General features: G+C 34.5%; 2 protein-coding genes and 1 pseudogene across 4 annotated transcripts; all 3 read right to left on the reverse strand.

Annotated features, from left to right (window-relative positions):
• Positions 1–4103: 4103 nt before the first annotated feature.
• On the reverse strand, positions 4104–7118 carry LOC111905961 (putative F-box/FBD/LRR-repeat protein At1g78760; annotated as a pseudogene).
• Positions 7119–9412: 2294 nt separating this feature from the next.
• On the reverse strand, positions 9413–12134 carry LOC111905959 (F-box/FBD/LRR-repeat protein At5g56420). Of its 2 annotated transcripts, none has more exons than XM_023901693.3 (4): positions 11910–12134; positions 10207–11163; positions 9988–10134; positions 9413–9910 (listed from the first exon to the last, which is right to left on the reverse strand). In XM_023901693.3, exons 2-4 carry the CDS (start codon positions 11155–11157, stop codon positions 9611–9613), a joined length of 1398 nt encoding a protein of 465 aa, XP_023757461.1. In that variant the 5' UTR covers positions 11158–11163; positions 11910–12134; the 3' UTR covers positions 9413–9610. The 2 variants fall into 2 exon arrangements, with proteins under 2 accessions (XP_023757461.1, XP_023757460.1); XM_023901692.3 differs by having other exon boundaries at positions 10207–11169.
• A 1634-nt stretch (positions 12135–13768) lies between these two features.
• Positions 13769–18120, reverse strand: LOC111905958 (uncharacterized). Of its 2 annotated transcripts, none has more exons than XM_023901691.3 (10): positions 17801–18120; positions 17463–17660; positions 16879–16988; positions 15893–15961; positions 15629–15744; positions 15494–15548; positions 15140–15260; positions 14845–14892; positions 14664–14758; positions 13769–14116 (listed from the first exon to the last, which is right to left on the reverse strand). In XM_023901691.3, exons 2-10 carry the CDS (start codon positions 17557–17559, stop codon positions 14015–14017), a joined length of 813 nt encoding a protein of 270 aa, XP_023757459.1. In that variant the 5' UTR covers positions 17560–17660; positions 17801–18120; the 3' UTR covers positions 13769–14014. The 2 variants fall into 2 exon arrangements, with proteins under 2 accessions (XP_023757459.1, XP_023757458.1); XM_023901690.2 differs by having other exon boundaries at positions 17463–17681.
• Between the last annotated feature and the right edge of the window lie 767 nt (positions 18121–18887).

The following is an 18887-nucleotide window of genomic DNA, read 5'->3' on the forward strand; positions in this document are numbered from 1 at the left end:
CTCTCTCTCTCTCTCTCTCTCTCTCTCTCTCTCTCTCTCTCTACCACTCCAATCCTCACCTTTCTATCTCTTTTCAGAACACACACACAAACATATACTATCAAGAGCACATACACATAATCTCAAGAACACCTCCATCTTCTCCACCCTCATCCCATATCTTTCCTTCCTTAACCCGATGAAACTTGACCACCGGCCACCACACCACCTTTCTATTGGATTAGGTGTTTAAGCCCATAACTATAATTGGTATATGTTTGAATTGATAGTAACACGGTCCTTTTGGGTTGTTTTCAAAACGAACAACTAAACATGATGACTTTTGGAGAGAGAGGTTAAATTTATTATTTAATTAATAAATTGAAATAAATAACTTGTTAATATATTATTAAAATAATATATTAATTAGAAATAGCAATATTTAATTAATATTTAATCAGAAATTAATTGGAATTAATTTTGGGATTAAAAGAATTAATTAAAAGTATAGGGGTTAAAGTGCAATTGTTCAATAGTTGAGCAAGAGGTTCCAGAACCTTCCTTAGGAAGGAGGTGGACGGATTCTATATGGATAATCTAGGGTTTCTAGATTATCCTATGTGGATAAATAATGAGCTGGATAATTACCAATTTGAAATAATATTATTATATTCAAATTAAGGTTATCCAAGACATCTTTGGTGCATTATAAATATACACTAACCCCTTACAACCCGCTCCCAAGTTCAATTTAATGAGAGAAAAAGAAAGGAAATGGTGGAAGTGAGAGGAAAGTAAAAGAAATTGGTGTTCTCGAGTTTCATTAAAGGAAGGAAATGGAAATCAAAGGTATCTATTCTAACCCTAGTTACTATTTTCGAAAATAGTATAGGTTTCTTAAGGTTTCCTATTTGATGTTCAAAAGTTGTATGTTCAATTAGAGAAAAATAGAACAAGAATTAGGGCTGAATGCACACATAGTTTTTTGTTTGTTATGTTTAAAACCCATCATGTTCCTCATCTTTCTATCAGAAAAATCATGCCATACACCTTTCCTTCTCATATTTGAAACCCATATCTCATCAGAGATATCCCTCTTTCCTCCCATTGCCAACTAAGAAAGAGCTCTAATAGCTCCGACATTTGTCACCACCAATGAACCAGAAAACCACCATACCCTTCTTATCCCCGAAATCAATTAGTTTCTTGGAGAGATTGACGGATGTTTACAGAGACCAAACCTTCATGATTTGTATATCTTTGAAGTATACATGGGAAGAAACACGCAGAAGGTGAGTGAAGCTCACATATGCTCTAACTCAATTGGAGATTTCTCATGGTGACAATGTAAGTTTTTCACCGGAATCAATGGCTTTTTAAATCCAATTTACATATTTTTTTTCTTCGTTTTGTCCATGACAAAATTTGATGCAGTGATTGAAGCCCAAAAACCTTCGCCCCTTGTACAAATCAATCCTAATACAACCCACATAATTTTTTGTTCTCATCCCTATGCTTTTCTTTGGTTGTTGGAGGTGGTTGTATTGGAGGTGGAAGGTGATCGGTGGAATGTTAGAAGGCACCAAGGGGGTGTATGGTGGTCTAGGTTTTTAAGGAAAAAAATTAAAAAATGTAAACCCATAAGAGAGAGAGAGAGAGAGGGGAGGGGGAAGGGGGAGGGAGAGATGGGGGGAGAGAGAGAAAGAGAGAGAGAGAGAGAGAGATTTTGGTTGTTTAATTAAAATAATAAGAATTCAATTAAAAGAAATATAAAAAAAACTATTTTAAATGCATGTTTGTCATTTTAGGTTGGATATTAATCAAAACCACACAAAAATGTCAATTATAGGACCAATACCAAACAAGGTCTCCAAAATTGGACAACCGGCACCAACAAACTTTTTTGGATCAAAATCACATATTTTTTACAACCACGGTGACCATTTTTGCAACTCTCTACTATAAATTTATATTTTAACAAGACAAAATTGCAAAAATAGTCTCTATGGTATGCATTTTTTGGGGGTTTTAGTCCAAACCACGACTTTTTTGGATTGATGGCCCTTTTGAGCTAGTTTCGTTGCATTTTTGGTCCCTCTGAAAAGTGAAATGACTGTAATGCCCTTAGGGTATTTATTTTCCATTTTTAAATTCATTTTTTTAATTTAATAATTATTTATTCATTTTAATTATTAAAAAATGAGAGGGCCCACCTCTCTCTCTCTCTCTCTACAAACTCCACCCCCTCCTCCTTTATTTACGACTAAGAACTCCCCATCAGAGGTGGAGCTATTTTTCCGGCCACCATCCAACGTTGTTGTTGTTCCCCTTCCTTCTCGTCAATCCGAGCCGGAATCCAAAAACGGAGGTAGCAAAGCCGCCGGAGGCAGCTCGCCACCTCACTACACCAACTGCTTTCCCTTTTTACTCTCATTGTGTACTGTCGGACGGGAATCCAACTGACAATACCACACATGCCATTCAAGAGCACCTACATACAAATCAGTTTATGGGGGATGAACACCAACAAACAAATTGATTTCCAAAAATGAGAACACACACTCTCCAAAAAGAAAAACACACAAATAAATCAATTTTGGAAATGAGAAAACACAAACAAAAACAGAAACACACTATCTGATTCCATTTGAGGGAATTAATACACACAAACACGCACAATTTCAGTTTTGATTCAAATTTAGGCTTTCGATTCTTGAGTTACCATCTGAAAAGCCCTTGGCGAATAAATCTGGGAAAGAGGCGATGATCTTCATCTGATTTCGTTTTTTGCTTGCATCTATATTAGATCTTCATTGCTTACAATTTGCAGGTTTAGTACCCCAAGATTCCCCAGTGAGTAAATTGTTAGAGACTGAAAAGAAATAGACATAAATGAGGTTTACCCCAATGCTTTAAGGAAGTGAAGAATTGCAAAGATTGTTGGAGAAATCAATGAAGGCAGCAACTTGTGGTGGAACCAGAATCACCCTAGTGAGGCGATTAGAATACAGGTTGAGGACAAAAAGTGGAGGAAGGTTCATATACGAAAAGCCTCCATTTCCAACCTCCCATATCCAACTTGGTATTTCTCCAGCAATTTTGTTGTTTGAGAGGTCTAAATTTATAAATCTTGTTTGGATGAAATTAGGGTGATCGTGTGTGAACCATAGAAAGGTAGAGACCGGAGATGAAAGGGATGAAGTCGAGTAAAGGTACAGACAGCAAAACCTGCAACTCCGACCTCTCTTTTATTTGTCCTGATTTTTAACCCATGTGGGGAGAGAGAGAGAGAGAGAGAGAGCTTTTATTTTTTAATTATTAAATTGAATAAAACATTATTAACCTTTAAAAAATGAAAGAAAAATAGAAAATAAATATCCCAATGGTATTATAGTCATTTCAATTTACTGAGGGACCAAATCTACAACGAAATTATCTCAAAAAAACCACGAAGCCAAAAAAGTCGAGGTTTGGACTAAAACCCCAAAAAAATGCATACCACAGGGGCCAATTTTACAGTTTTGTCTTTTAACAAATAAATGTTTAAAAAGAATTGTACATAACCATTATATATGAATTATTTTCTATAAAAATAAGATAAACTCATATTCACAATGGGAATCTATATTGAAATACTACATAGAAAAATTATTTTTTATATATTAATATGAATCTCTATTTATGATCGACAAAAAATGATTATATTTGATATATTCATTTTCCAGATAAAAGTAAACCTAAAAACAAAAAACTAAACAAAAAAAAAGGATTTTTCAATAATCCAGAAAATATATTCACACTATATACATGGTAAATATATGGATAAGATTGGTTTCTTAGTTCATTATTTAATCCAAAGACATGTTTGGCCATTTAAAAAAATATGGCAACTCAAAATTTAGATTTAAAGCCAGAAAGACCACCCGTGCAACAAAATGAAATCATGATAACCATTTGCGTTTATTATAGTTCTCCTCAACATGATATACTTTTTGCAAACCACAACGACCAATCGGGAAAGATTAACTGAAAATTTAATGCAACACCTAACAAGATTCCTTAATCAGGAGGATTGGTGGTGTAATCGAGTTGAGCCAACTCATTCATTCGAGACAACTCGAAAATAATCGAAATTGACTTGGTTTAAATGAAAGTGAACAACATTAAGTAGGGTAATGCCAAAACCCTAATCCAACAAGCATCCACATGAAACCAAGGAATCGGTTTACCCATAACATAATAAAGTAGCTACTACTTGCACAATTTTTAATGCAGAGCTTGCAACATCGGTCCTTAACTAAGTAGAGAGTCAGTAGTTTGAGTTAGGGTGTAATCGACTCGAGTTAAGTGTTTAATACTAGAGTTGCTTGAACACGAGCTTGACTTGACATTAATCGAGTCAACTTCTAATCTACGGATCGGCTTGGCTTGGGTTAATCACAAATCGAAGTTTGACAGTTGAAGAAACCTTGCGAAAATTTGAGACTTGATTCATAGTCTCCGATGACATCTCATGGAACTTGGCTTCATCACCCCAACTGAAAACCATTTCCTCCAATTCCTTTCCATGCTCCAATAAAGCTCGCGCTACAACTAGTATCGGCTTTTCGTCATCAAATTCACAAAACTCCACCTTTTTGAGGCGACGAGTCAAGATGTTGATTTTTTCAGCTTCTTGTAGATGCCACTTGTTCAATCCATAAACATGCTAGATCATCAAACAAAACCACAAGTTTTTCATGTTGAGGTGCAGATATCCAAACTAGTTTTGAATTCTTGAAAAATGTATTTATATAGTTGATTTTTCATATGATAGGATAATGTGAAGGTGTTAAGTTCAAATCCTTTACAAAATAAAAAATGATGATTTATAAATAATTTAGATATTAAAAATTAGAAGGCTGTAAACATTTGAATACACATTTCCAGAACTTGGATACGTTAAACCCATTGAGCTAAGTTTTTTATTTTACTAGTTTACTAAAGTATAACCAGCTTGATCCATTCGTAGGTAAATAAGAAGGAATTTTCTGCCTCTATGAATATGTGAAATTGAACTACATGCTTCAAGACTGTGAAACATAAAAAATACCATTTGATATGAGAATGAGAATACCTTTATAAAGATTAAATGGAGAGACTCCAGATCCGGAAAATATTCGAGAAATGTGATGATCATATACAATCCTTGCGGGTCATCAACTGTTATCTCCAAAGTCTTGAGATTAGGTAGAGACATGGGCTCTTCATCTTCATCTGGCCAATAGCACTACACCACAATCACAACAACTCAAAATTTTAAAGGTTATTATTCATGCATGGCAATAATATTCAATCAAAACCCATAAAAGGCATGTAGCTACTACATTAAGCCCTGTTAGGCAGTTCTTGTTAATTCCATTAGGTCAAAAGGAAATAACATCGACAAAGTTTGTTTTATAGCTTCTGATTAATGTTCTAATCTAACATAAGGCAAGCATTAGACAGCCCTCTCTTTTTCCAAAACTATAAAGGAAAGGTTGCATAACGACCTTTTCATAGAGCTAATGAGAGATGTCTAAAACAGGTTAAACAATACAAAATAAAAATAAAAAATGCTCTATCTTAAAACAAAGATTTTCCGAAGATGCAATGCAAAATATTTTAGCCGAAATGAAGAATTGTTTAAGAAGAGAATAAGCATCTACCTGTCCGATGAAGCAAATGCTGATGGACAAATATTCCACATGAGATATTCCATTAAAAACATCACAAAAGGATTCAGATGAAAAGTCTGTACAGTGAATCATAGATTTCTTCAAGGAGTGTAGATCTCGGAATGAAAATTTAAAAGATACAGGGCCAACTAACTTCAAAAGCTCCAGATTTGGGCAAGAAATCTTAAGCCTCAGACAATCTAACATATCGTCTACTTCTGGATCAGGTATTATCTCATGCTTTTCAATTCTCAGATTCTTCAGCTTCGGACTTGCAATAACAAGAGATCCAGACGGAGTACAGCAGTTTAACAAACTCAAATCCTCAAGCAATGGGCAGCTTTCAAGAAAATAATTTACCAAATCACCCTTTCTTTTATAAATATCGCTCAATACAACATCGTTCAACTCAAGAACCCTAAGTGCAGGGAACCCTGGAATCTTAGGCAAACATAGACGATGATATCCGAGCAAATATAATTTTAACACTTCCAAAGAACTACAAGTCACCAGACAATGGGGTATCTCAAGATCCTCAGGCTCATCTATTGGGCCAAACATCAAGTCAAGTAGTTTGATTTTTCTCACAACAGCAGCATGAATCCATCGCCTTATGGTTGACATATCGTAGTAATCCGCACACCATAAACGAAAACTATCCAAATCAAGAGTTTTGTTTAGTAAAACCCAATACACAAACTCTTTAAACCCGTTACTTTCCAATTCCATATCTGGATCCAATCCTCGGGTATAATCTATGTCTATAGATGGAACTGAAGTCCACAGATGCCTCCATCTTCTTTGACAAAATGCTTGTTCGAATTACTTCTTCAGTACTTGGAATACCTGAAAGAATCAACTGAAGAACATGATCTGGCAAGTTACTGATCATATCAATCCCATCTTCGCCTTCTGGCTCCTTTCCTTGCTCGGACTTCTTCATGACGCTGTAATCTGTTACTGTGATGGATAAAAGATCATTCAGTAAGACATTTTATCAAACAGTTTGTGAATAATTATTTTTTTAGATATAAACTGGACTTTAATCTCCATAAGTTAAGCTTGACTCTCACAGGACGCAATATTAAATACTTTCAATCAATATGAGTTTCATGAGAAGGTTAGAAGCTTCAAAACTTCAGACATTAATCATCAACCAAACAAATCAAATTCATATAATAAAACTGAAATTTAACATATTTGCAAGAAGATACAAAGAATATATAAACCCTAAATAATAGCAAACCACATTCAAATAAAAAACCTGATATTTGAGAAAAATACCTGATCAGATAGGTGCAGCGCCTTATGGTTTAAGAAGTAACTGGAGGCCATGAACGATTTCCTTCTTTTCCCAGCCAATTTGAGTCTGCATCTGCACCCTAATCAGTAATCACCCCTTGCTCTCTATGCGATTATTTCGCTTCTCAGCTGATTCTCGATTTGCAGGAACATCTTTTGGGCCTCAGATTAAGCCCGAGGCTGTTCTGGGCTGGGCCTGGCAGTAAATCACATTTTTGTTCTTGTGGTTTTCTTCTACTTATGGATCAGTTCAGTTTTTCCTATTCCATTAGGACAATTTTTAGAGTACGTTTGACAAGTGTTTGTTAAAAAAGGACAGGGAGCATTTATGATGTTATTTTTTTAAAATTATAACGATCTCTTTTATCTCAATAGGATTTTTGCATGTATAATCAACTTCTGAAAATATCATAAGTATACAAGATATTAGATAAAAGAGTAAAGTATGTAATTCATTTTTGTGGTTTTTGATCCGGTCCAGTTTTTGGTATCTATAGACTATTCAAGATCATCTTACATGAACAACTTTGTATACATTCTGATCCGGTCCAACTTTTCCTATTCATTTGGAATCGGTCCAGTTTTTCCCTACTTTTCTAACATGTAACTTTATAAAATTTAAGTTGCATGGAAAATTGTGGCAGGGAAATAACAATATATTTTGCATTTATAGCATTATGGGCGATACCACATGTTTCAATTTTTACCATAGTTACAATTTATAGTGATTATAGCAAATTTATTTTGAAAATCCAGTAACCCTTCAATTTTGTTGCTTATCAGGCATCCAATTAACACCAACAAGGCAATTCAAATAGCAAATCCACATTGAAAAAAAATGTCGTAAGAAATCCAAACCAAAATACTTATATTTCTAACAGCCATTAGTAAAATCTAGCAAACGATTGTTTTGATAATTAAAAGCCTTAGCTTATGTTTGATGATCTAATCATTGGATATGTAAGAACAAATTTTAAAAATCATTAAAAACTTTATAAAAAAACACATTAGCATGTTTGGATGTGGCATGTGATGTGGTCAGTGACACAACAACAACGGATGTCATGTCCGATTTTCATAGGTTTCATGTCACATATTGGTATAAACAACTAGAGAAGTTTTGTCCTTATTGTGTCCGATATGTTCTACATCGGTTGACATTTTGGATCAAATTTTTGTTTCCTATGAGCTATCGATCAACATTTGGAGAAAGGTCTTATGTTGGCTTGATATGGTGGTTTCGGGATGGAAGGCTATTAATGACATCATCTTGTGGTTGGATTCGGTTTTTAGTGGAGTGTAGAAAAAGGCGATGGTTGAAGCTATTATTTTTGTAGTTTGGTATATTTGGCGATTCTGAAATGATCTTGTGTTTGGCGATAAGATTCCTCAAAGAAATGAGATTTTTGAAAATGTTGTTGACTTTTCGTTTGATTGGTTTGTTTTTAGAAACTCTCTTGATTGACTTAATAACCCTTATCTAGTTGTGTCTTTGTAATTTTGTTATTTTTTGCTAATAATTCACTTGTTCAAAAAAACTGGTGGTAGTTTGTGTAGTTATGATACCACTGAGGAAATGTTTTTTGGATTTGATAATAGTTTGCATAAGTCTATTATGGATAGTTAATGGTTAGAATAACACTTAATTAATTGTAACCTTGATTATTAAGGAATTTGCGTAATAACACTTTAATAATGAATTTGAGTGTATACTAAATTGTTGAAAGGCATTGTGCAAATTGTACTGATTAGCTTAATGATATATTAAGTTGTGTAACTAATTTATATTTTTAGTCATGTTACTCGTAGCTTATCATTTTGTTGGTGTGCCTTTTAGGTTTCAAGTAGACTTAGTAGAAAGATGCAAAGTTGGTAGCGCCCGGCTTAGAAGTTAGTAGAAAGATCCAATTTTTCCAAAAGGTCGCTCTTGAACATATTGTTGGTATAATCTTGATGTTGGAAAATTGAAATAAAAAAATATGGTTTTACATTTTATGCTTTAGTTATTAGTTTGTTATCTAGAAATGGTCCACTATAGTTTGACCGAATTTTGTGGAGTTGAAAGAATGGGTCTTCGGTTGTATCTCTTCTTTAGGGAGAGTAGATAGTGTAGCTATTTTCATGCATCACGTGGGTGTCTAGAAGGCTATATACAGTCTTTCCTCTAGTATGAATAAAGTAAGAGTTGTTTGTCATTATTTTTCACACAATGCATATTTAATTCATTTGTGCAGATCAACTTTTGTTTCTTCTTTCTATCATTAAAATCGAGTAAACAAGCTGTCATTTTGGTTCTTCTTTTACAGCACATATCCTAATGTATTATTTTATTTTCGTAGGGCAGCACAATCAAATCAAGCTGATTTTTTTTTTCAGCTGTAGCCTAAGTTAGTTCTCATGCAAGTAATACAAAAGATCTAGTAATACGGGGGATATGAAAGCAACATCATGTTAGGTTATACAAAATTCCAAAGCTAACAACAACAAGCATCCGCCACAATTTCACATAAGACCAAAAGATCTGGTTTACCCCATAACATGAATTGGTAGTTACTACGTACAGTTTTACAAAAAGCATTTAACATCAGTTCATCAAAAGAGTAACGAGCTCGATCTCAACTCAAATAAAAGACTCAGAGCTTGAATCGAGGGTGAGCTGGCTGAAGTACAGTTGTAAGTTTGACAGTTGAAGAAGCCTTGTGAAATTTTGACATTTCCTTCATAGCCTCCATCGACTTCTCATGGTGCTTGGCGTCCTGTTGCCACAAGAAAACCATTTCCTCCAATGCATCTCCATGCTCCAATATGGCACGAGCTATAGCCAGTTTCCGATCATCTCCATCGAAACCAAGAAACTCAACCAATTTCAAACGACGCGTCAAGATTCTCATTGATGCAATATCATCTAGTTTCCAGTCTTCCAACCGATCTACCTAAAAATACATGATTCAAGTTTTGTTATATACATAAATAAAAAAAGAACACCATTTGATATGAGAAATGAGAATACCTGTGTAATGAACAAACGGAGAGACTCCAGATGTGGAAAACATATGAGAAATGGGATGAGATCATTCATTGCAAATACACCAGTTGTTATCTCCAAAGTCTTGAGATTGGGTAGAGATACAGGGACATCATTTGGCGGAAAATAGCACTACCACAACAGTTTACAGGTTATTATTTAAGAACTGTTCATACATACAATACAAAGAGAATAAGAACCTACCATTGAGACACAGTAAAGAGTGATGCACAAAAACTCCACGTGACTTATTCCAACAAACCCATCAACAAGGGGCCTTTCATCTTCAGTCAGTTCTTCAGGGTGAATCACAACTTCCTTCAAGGAGGGCATACTTGTTTCAAAGATAAATTCACCAGCTACATAACCTGATAGCATCAAAGACACCAACTTTGGGCAAGAAATTTTTAGCGTATCAAACATGCCCTTATTCTTCTTGAACACTTCATAACTAACCCCTGCCTTGTTGATAATTGTAAGACTCTTGAGGTTCGGACACGAAATACGAAGAGTATAAAGTTCGTGTATAAAACAGTCTATCAACCACAAATCCTCAAGCAATGGGCAGCTTTCGAAAAAATATTTAACTGAAAAATCATCGAACAAATCAACCTTTTTCAACACAAGAACCTTAAGTGCTGAAAACCCTGTAATAATATTAGGCACACTTAGACGACATCCGGACAAAGACAACCTTAATTCCTCCAATGAACTGCAAGTCACCAGACAATGGGGCACCTTGACAACCTCAGACTTATTCCGAGGGCTTAACACCAAGTCAAGTTTTTTCACGTTTTTCATAACGGCGATGTGAATCCATTGCCCTAGTGTCGATTTATTGTAGTAGAATACATAACTTAGACGAAAACTATCCAAATCGACGGATTTGTTTGCTAAAACCCAAAACACAAACTCTCTAAATTTGGTTTTATCGAATCTTTGTAAAAGATTCATCCCTCGGAAATCATCTATGTCTACACAGGGAATTGGAATCCACAAATGCCTCCATCGTGTTGACAAAATGCTTGTTCGAACAGCTTCTTCTGTACCTTGAAGACGTGAAAGAATCAACTGAAGAACATGATCCGGCATTCGACTGATCATATCAACTCCATCTTCGCTTTCGGATGCCTTTGCTTGCTTTGATTCCTTCATATTACTCTGTTACTTTATAGACGCGAATAAAAAATCATTACAAATATTCAAATCAAATTGACATTTTATCAAACACTTTGTGAACAGCAAGATGGTAATACAACTGAAAAGGCGTAGGTTTCTCACCAAGATTGATCTCTATGGTTTTTCATGCTTGACATTTTCTATCTAACTCCCTTTATTCTATTAAGGGTTAATGTTATAATATGACAACTAATTACTTCAAATTTACAGTAATGTCATTGCATTTCTAGTTGTACATCCTAAAACATTAATGTTTCTAACTCTTTCTATATTATTTCATATGAAAGCTTTGTGTTACATTTACACCTTAAAAATGCAGGATTTTGATGCATTTATATAGTTTGCTAATTTTGTATTAAATAACAAAAATAAAGTAGAAATTAAAAACTAAAAGCCAAAGGAGAAACAAAAAAACTAAACTTGACTCTCACAGGAAGCATTAGTAAATATTTTCAATCAATATGACTTTCATTGGAATTTGGAAGTTTAGAAGCTTCAAACATTAAAACTAGAAATTAAGTCCCGTAGATAACCATTAACCTTCCAATCTTCGATTACTAAGCATATAAACCGTATATAATCATCGACCAAACAACCAAGTTCAAATAATAAAACTGAGATTCAAGATATTTGAGAAAAAACACAAGAAGATGCAAAGAACATATAAACCCTAGATAATAGCAAACCATACTCAAATAGAAAAACGGAAATATAATTGAGAACAATACCTGATTAAATAGATGCCGAACCTTGTAGTTTAAGAGCTAATGCCTGGGCGATTGTAAACGATCCCCCTTGTTTCCCGCCCAATCTGAGGCTGCGTCTATGTAATCTTCCCTTGCTCCCTGGCTCCTAAAGTCCTAATCGACCACTATTATTTCTAGCTTCTGGGCTCATTCTTGATTGCTGGAAGTTGAAGGTGGAAAGTGGAGAGTGGACTGGAGACTGGAGACTGGAGACTGGCCCTAATTGTCCAATTGAAAATTTTGGATCGGACTGTTTTGGTTCGGATATTCGGATTTTTGGATTGGTTTTCAATAAAACCGAGTTATTATTTTGGATTTCGGATTGGTTTTGGTTTATAAAATGAGAACCGAATAGTCCAAAAAAAACCGAATAACAATTTGTTATGAATTTATTTTCAGTATATCTATAATTATTTATTAATTTTATAATTTTTTTTAAATAAGTTAAAAAAGTTTTACCTAATAAAAAACATTAATATGTACTTTCTCTCAAAAGTTTTTTTATCTATTAAATAACAAACTATAATATGCCTTCTTAGTGGTTGTTTATAAATTTTAAATCACAAGTAAATAATTTGTTTTTGCGTTTTCTGTAAAATTGGATCATATTATATTTCTATGTCCTTTTAAAATGTTATGGTTTTGAAAACCGAATTATAAAAACCGATCCAACCGAATTGTAATTGGATTGGATTTGAATTTAGTTTGGACTATTTGGATCCATGTTTTAGAAACCGAAATCAATTTGGATTTAATTAATTAGATCGGATCGAACCGATCCATCCAAACGATCACCCCTAGAGACCGGAATTGGAATTGGAAAGTAGAATTGTAGAAACATCTTTTGGGCTTCAGATTGGGCCATGGCGGTTGTCCGTATAACTGTCTCTGGGCTGGGTTATACTTTATAAAGCTATAATAATGAAATAATCTATTTTATCACAAGAGGATTTTTGTCCTACACAATCAAACTTCTGAAAATATCATAAATATATAAATAAATATACAAGATATTGGATAAAAGAGTAAATTATGTAATTCATTTTTTGTGGTTTTTCCATACTTATGGAACGGTCCAGCTTTCGTATCTACTCGAATCCGGTCCAGTTTTTCCCTCATTTTTGTGGTTTTTCCTACTTAGTTTCTGAACATATAACTTTGTACAAAACCACAAATTAAGTTATATGGAAAATTGTAGCAGGGAAATAACAATATATTTTGCATTCATAACAATATGTGCAATACCACAATAGGCTTCAATTTTAACCATAATAGCAACATAGTTGCAATTTATAGGATTTATAGCAAATTTATTTTGAAAACCAGTAACCCATTACCAGTTTTTTTCCAATTTTATTTCTTATCTGACATCCAATCTCCACCACAGAGGGAATTCAAATATCAAATTCACATAGAACTATAGAAGCATAAAAAAACAAAACAAAAATAGAAGTCAAAAAGAAATCCAAACCAAAATCTTTAAATTCCTAACGACCATTAGTAACTAAAATCTATCAAACTACTGGTTTGATAATCAAAAACCTTAGTTTACGTTTGATATCATTTGCTATGTAAGAGTAAAATTTAGAATCATTAAAAAAATCCACATTGGCATGTTTGTATGTGGCATGTGATGTTAATGCATGCCACATCATATTATCATAGGTTTCATGTCGCAGATTGCTATAAACGGCGGAGAAATGTATATATGTTAGTATTATAATTTATAGGTAAAAGGTAAAGTACATTGCCTATATTGGTTGGAAGAGTAAATTATGTTGCTACTTCCCATAACTCACATATAGGTCTAGAAAAGGATGAAAGTTGAAACTACACACAAATGAAACAATTCATGTCATATAATAATAAATAAATATTATAAGCATCACCCCACAAGACTAGTTTGTATTAGACAAGCAATCAACCCACCAGCACCCTTACAAATTAGTGTTTCTTCTTTGCTTTCTTATACAGTTTTACACAAAAATAATATGGAATCAAACAGTTGGGGCATTTGCCATATAGTAAATAGCGAAAATCCATTTTTTGTAGCTAAAAGTGTTGTCAAATCAAACAGACTTAAACTGCTATCGGCTGAGAAGGCTGTAGGAGGGTATATCTTCGAGCCTTGTTACGTCTTCTTGCAGAAGCTCTCTTTCAAGCTGACGACGTGTTGACTTCATCACCGCCTGCAACACAAATCATATACACCTCACTTTTCTCATTTATCTCTGTATTATTATTATTATAGCATCCTACTTTCATTTTACGCAATCATACCATTCTACTTTTAATTATTTTTCTTATTAATATAACACTGAAAATTGCTTTGTATTTGGATGAAATTTCTATAAACGGATAAAAAATTTCAAAGTACAATACTATAATAGGAAGAAATGAAAGCAGGATGTTATGATAAACAAATCAATGAAAATATGTTTGCTGTTTTTTTTTTAATCTAACAACACCTTCTAGAAAATGTGTTAAGTGGTCATGACCAAATCTATGGCAATCATCACAGATTTCACAATTCAACCGCATGTAACCATTTTTATTTTGTGGTGTTCAAAAGGTTCAACATTTCTGTTTTTTTTTTTTTTACCATTTTCATATTAATGGTGTTTGATGACTTGATCTCTCTACAGAACGAAAAAATGGGTAACTTAATTTGTTGTCATAGATTTTCTCATTTTGTCAGTTGCTTTTCTAAAATACGAGAAAAAAAAAATTACATACATTGAAATCCATGTAAGATGCATGCATAGCGAGCCACTGGTGATCCATTAGCTTGAATGTAATGCAATAAAGAAGGTCAAATGCCAATTCGTTTTCTGTTTGGAAAAATAGAGAAAATAAAACCAAAAAATAAATTATTAGCTCCAAAATTAGTTTATATAGAACAAACAAATACTTGTACCTGAAAGAAACTTCAAGAAGGTTGCTCCCACAAAACTTCGTGGTTTAACTGTAAAGTAGAAAAACTCTATCAGGCCCTGTTTCTTTTTTTCCCCATTAAGTGAATTGAGGGCAAATTTGTAAAAATTAGGACTCAAATGGGAAGGTTTCCTTTCCATAACTTTCTGTATCAAGTCCAAAAAGAAACACTAATATAAAGCTTACAGCCTAACAGGATTAAGTCAAAAAGAACAACATCTTAATCTGCAAAGCATTAAACTCCTAAATTAATTATTATTTAAAATATCCTGGAAAACCTGCTTCAAGATCCAACATCTGAATAAGCATGAATGTAATGTTGACACCAGCTACAGCAAAAGGATATTCCCACATGGAACGGACGCCTTCTCGCTTTCTAAGAAGATCTTGAAATGATTTCTGCAAAAAAAAAAAATGTAACCAGTGAATAACCTCCTTCTAGAGAAATAACTAAAATGAAAAGAAAAAACAATTGCATGGATGCAAGTGTATCATGTTTGACAAAGAAAAGAAACTTATTCTGTTCCTTCCAGAAAACATATGAACCAAACGGACCCTTAGTTTTACATACATGAAGAACTTCTGAGTATGTGTGTATGTGAGAGAGAGAGAGAGAGAGAGAGAGAGAGTACCGGGAAATTTCTGGCAAAATACAATGAGTTTTCTAGTGATATAAACCCTCCACCCCTATCACAAAATTCCAGGTGTTAAAAACTGCATAATGTTAATGGAAGATCTCAAGGAGCAACAAGAAAAGTGTGATTTACCGAAAATCAGTGGAAGGATCTTTCCCTTGCCACCCCATCTCCTTCCACTGTTCAGAAATTAGATCATGGAGTTCCTCTTCAGGAAAGGCGGCTCCCCATAATGCCCTCAATGCTTGCTACAACATCAATAAAATTGCAAAAATGGGAGATTAATTTAAACCCACTTCTTGTATTGTAGCCATGAATCTTAGTTATGAAATCTATTTAGTATTTACATACAAACATCAAGAATGTGTGTTTCTGCAAAAGGAGGGAGACATTTACCTGATGTCCAGGAATTGAACTATCATAAGCAACATCTAAACGGTGTTGCAGCCTCTGTAAACAATCTTCCTGGCAATGGCGAAAAGAAATGAACAATCAGATTCTTATCATATCATATACTGTTAAAAAGGAAATGATGGAAGTGGTAAAGACTTTAATCACAAAATATTTATACTTTCTGCATACAATCCTAGCAAAGTCATGCTTTATAACCATCTTCTTATAAATGAATAAGAAAAAAGCCCATGAAAGTTTTAGCATATGGATTCTTTGGACACACTGGCTAGCCATAACTGACTATAGGGAATAGTAGAAAACTAGAAATAGATATAGGTATAGGATCACGTGGAAGGATGTTTTTCATGTCATCTATTGGGGTGTTTGGTTCGCATAATATTTTGAAAGGAAATGGAATTGGAATCTGGAGGATTTGGAATATGAATGAATTGAATCCCGTCACAATTTGTCGAGGTGGAAACGAGATGGAATTTGTGAGCTACAAAAGGGAAAGAAAAGGAACATGCGAGAGGCGTTTAATTACTTGTAAATTCTAGGTTTTAAAAGGGCTTTTGAGTATTTTGAACATGAAAAAATGATGGGAATTGAATTCCATGGGTTTTAGGATGGAAAGTTGAAATCCATGGGTGGAAGGATTTCGTGAATTCCAACGGAATCCAATTCTGTACTCATTAGCCACCAATTGCGGGATTGGAATGGAATTGATTTCCAATTACGGCCAAATCCACAGAATTCTGCAAGCCAAACACACCTTTAGTATCCGTTTTTCACTTTCAACCTTATCTGGATAGTTTTGGGTAAAGGGCTTGTTAATGTTGCAATGTTTTCTACATTAATCTACCAAGTCCCATACTTGGTTGTCTGACATGGCTAGATCTTGGCTTTCATAGCACTGAGCAATTTACCAGATCCAGGTGTGCTACAGAAAATCACATGCATCAATCATCTTAACAGGTTTAAAACCGTACCTGGGCAGGGGTCAAATCAAATGATGGGCGAGAGTCACCTTCTCTTCCCTGAACACAAACACATGAGAGGCCTCTGCCAAGCCATGCTGCTGAGCCTGCTGCAACCTCAGCTGCACATAAAAAAGAAACAGGGCCAAAAGCAGAGTTCCTAAGTTCACCAAAATCATAATTCATGACTATATGATGGTTTAAATAATTAAAGCAACTAGTAGTCCATGCTTAGTGCTACAGTCCACAAGAATGTCAAATCAAACTAAAACTTAAATTTGATGGGAGATGCACTCTAAATTGTCAAAAAGGGCATATCCCCCAATTTGATTTAATTTTTAACTGAACCAAACCAATATATCAAATGTTCATGATCGTGTATGCACAATCAAACAATTTGAAATGAAATTGTTTATAATTGATATTTGATTAAGGTAATTATACTAACAAGCAAGCTGAACTCATCACATATATCAATGAAAGCAATCATCTAATATCTAATTGCGACAGATCGGAATTTTCACAATTACCTCTTTACAGAGAAACGTATAATATGGTGCTACGATCATAATGAAGTTAAACAATGAGTCATATACCTGAAGCTGTATTACAGGTGTTGCTTCTATCAAGTCCATGTGAAATCCTCCTAACTGCAACAAATGATCCACCACCGCCTCCTCCTCTGTCCTCCATTACCGGTAACAAAAACTCAAAGCGCGCACACTAATTCACCGTTAATTCCACCATTACCGACCACAAACGCAAGCGCAGAAGTTCTTCAACTTCACAGCAAACTGCGAAATTGAAAACGAATCCTAATCCGTTCACGACACCGAATTAAAATCCGCATCAAGAAATAAACCTCCGATCACCACTTTCGCGATCAAAACTGATGAAAAAACATATCAAGAAGCAATTCATTAAAAAAGTTTACCAGTAATTCTTGAAGGCAAATGCAGGAGTTCTCTAGGGTTTTACTGGATCTAAAGTTCTAATAGAAGAACACAAAAAATGAGCTTAAATCAATTTCCCTCTTTGATGATTATATTGTGTGTATTCAAATATATACAAGAAAATAGAAAGTATTGGTTGTGTTTCTCTCCCTGCTTTCTCTCTCTACATCTATGTCACGAAGAGAGGTTTATATATATAATATTTGTGCGTGTTCTTTGTTCGTTTGTTGGTGGCCATCTCGTCTGTTGGGAAGGAGTATTGACTGTAAGAGAGAGAGAGAGAGAGAGAGAGAGAGAAAAGGCGAAGGTTTTTAGGTACGGAGATTACAACTTAAAAAGGGAATATATGCTAAAAGCCTAAAATTAATAACAATTAGACAAAGACAAAATTGCAAAAATTGTCATGGTTATCAAAATTTTATGGTTTTGGTCCAAAGAAGTTTGATGGTGCATCAGTGGTTTAACTTTGGATACTTTGTTTGGTTTTGGTCCTAATGGTTGGTATTTTTGTGTAGTTTTGGTCTATACCTCACCTAAAATGACCAATATACCCTTACATATTTCTTTTTTAATTTAATTAATTTAATTTATTATTATTTCAATTAAAAGAAAAAGAAAAAGAAATTACCACCTCATCCCCTACACCCCATCCTACTCTCTCTCTCTCTCTCTCTCTCTCTCTCTCTCTCTCTCTTTCTCTCTCTCTCTCTCTCTCTCTCTCTCTCAACATAATCGGTCTATCCTATCCCTCTCTTCTACCAGTGCTCAAAAACCACCACCAATGTCGCCCCTGCTTGTGCAACACATCCCCCTAGCAAACTCCGATGATGATGGCTTGCGACCTAGATGCAAACTCCAACGATGTGACCCACCTCCCACCACTCATTCATCTTCTCTGGTAGCGTCATCGTAACGCCATATTTTCGTTTCCAGATCTGCAAACGAGACTGACGTACTGGATCCGAAAAGCATCATTTTCTGGCGAAGGCAAACGAATCCTCAGCCGAAGCTCCGCCTTCTCTGCCACTTGTAAACCACCAATCGCTAACATCCAAATCTCTAGTCCTC

The sequence above is a fragment of the Lactuca sativa genome, chromosome 7 (genome assembly GCF_002870075.4).
Source record: "Lactuca sativa cultivar Salinas chromosome 7, Lsat_Salinas_v11, whole genome shotgun sequence".
Taxonomy (NCBI): Eukaryota; Viridiplantae; Streptophyta; class Magnoliopsida; order Asterales; family Asteraceae; genus Lactuca; species Lactuca sativa.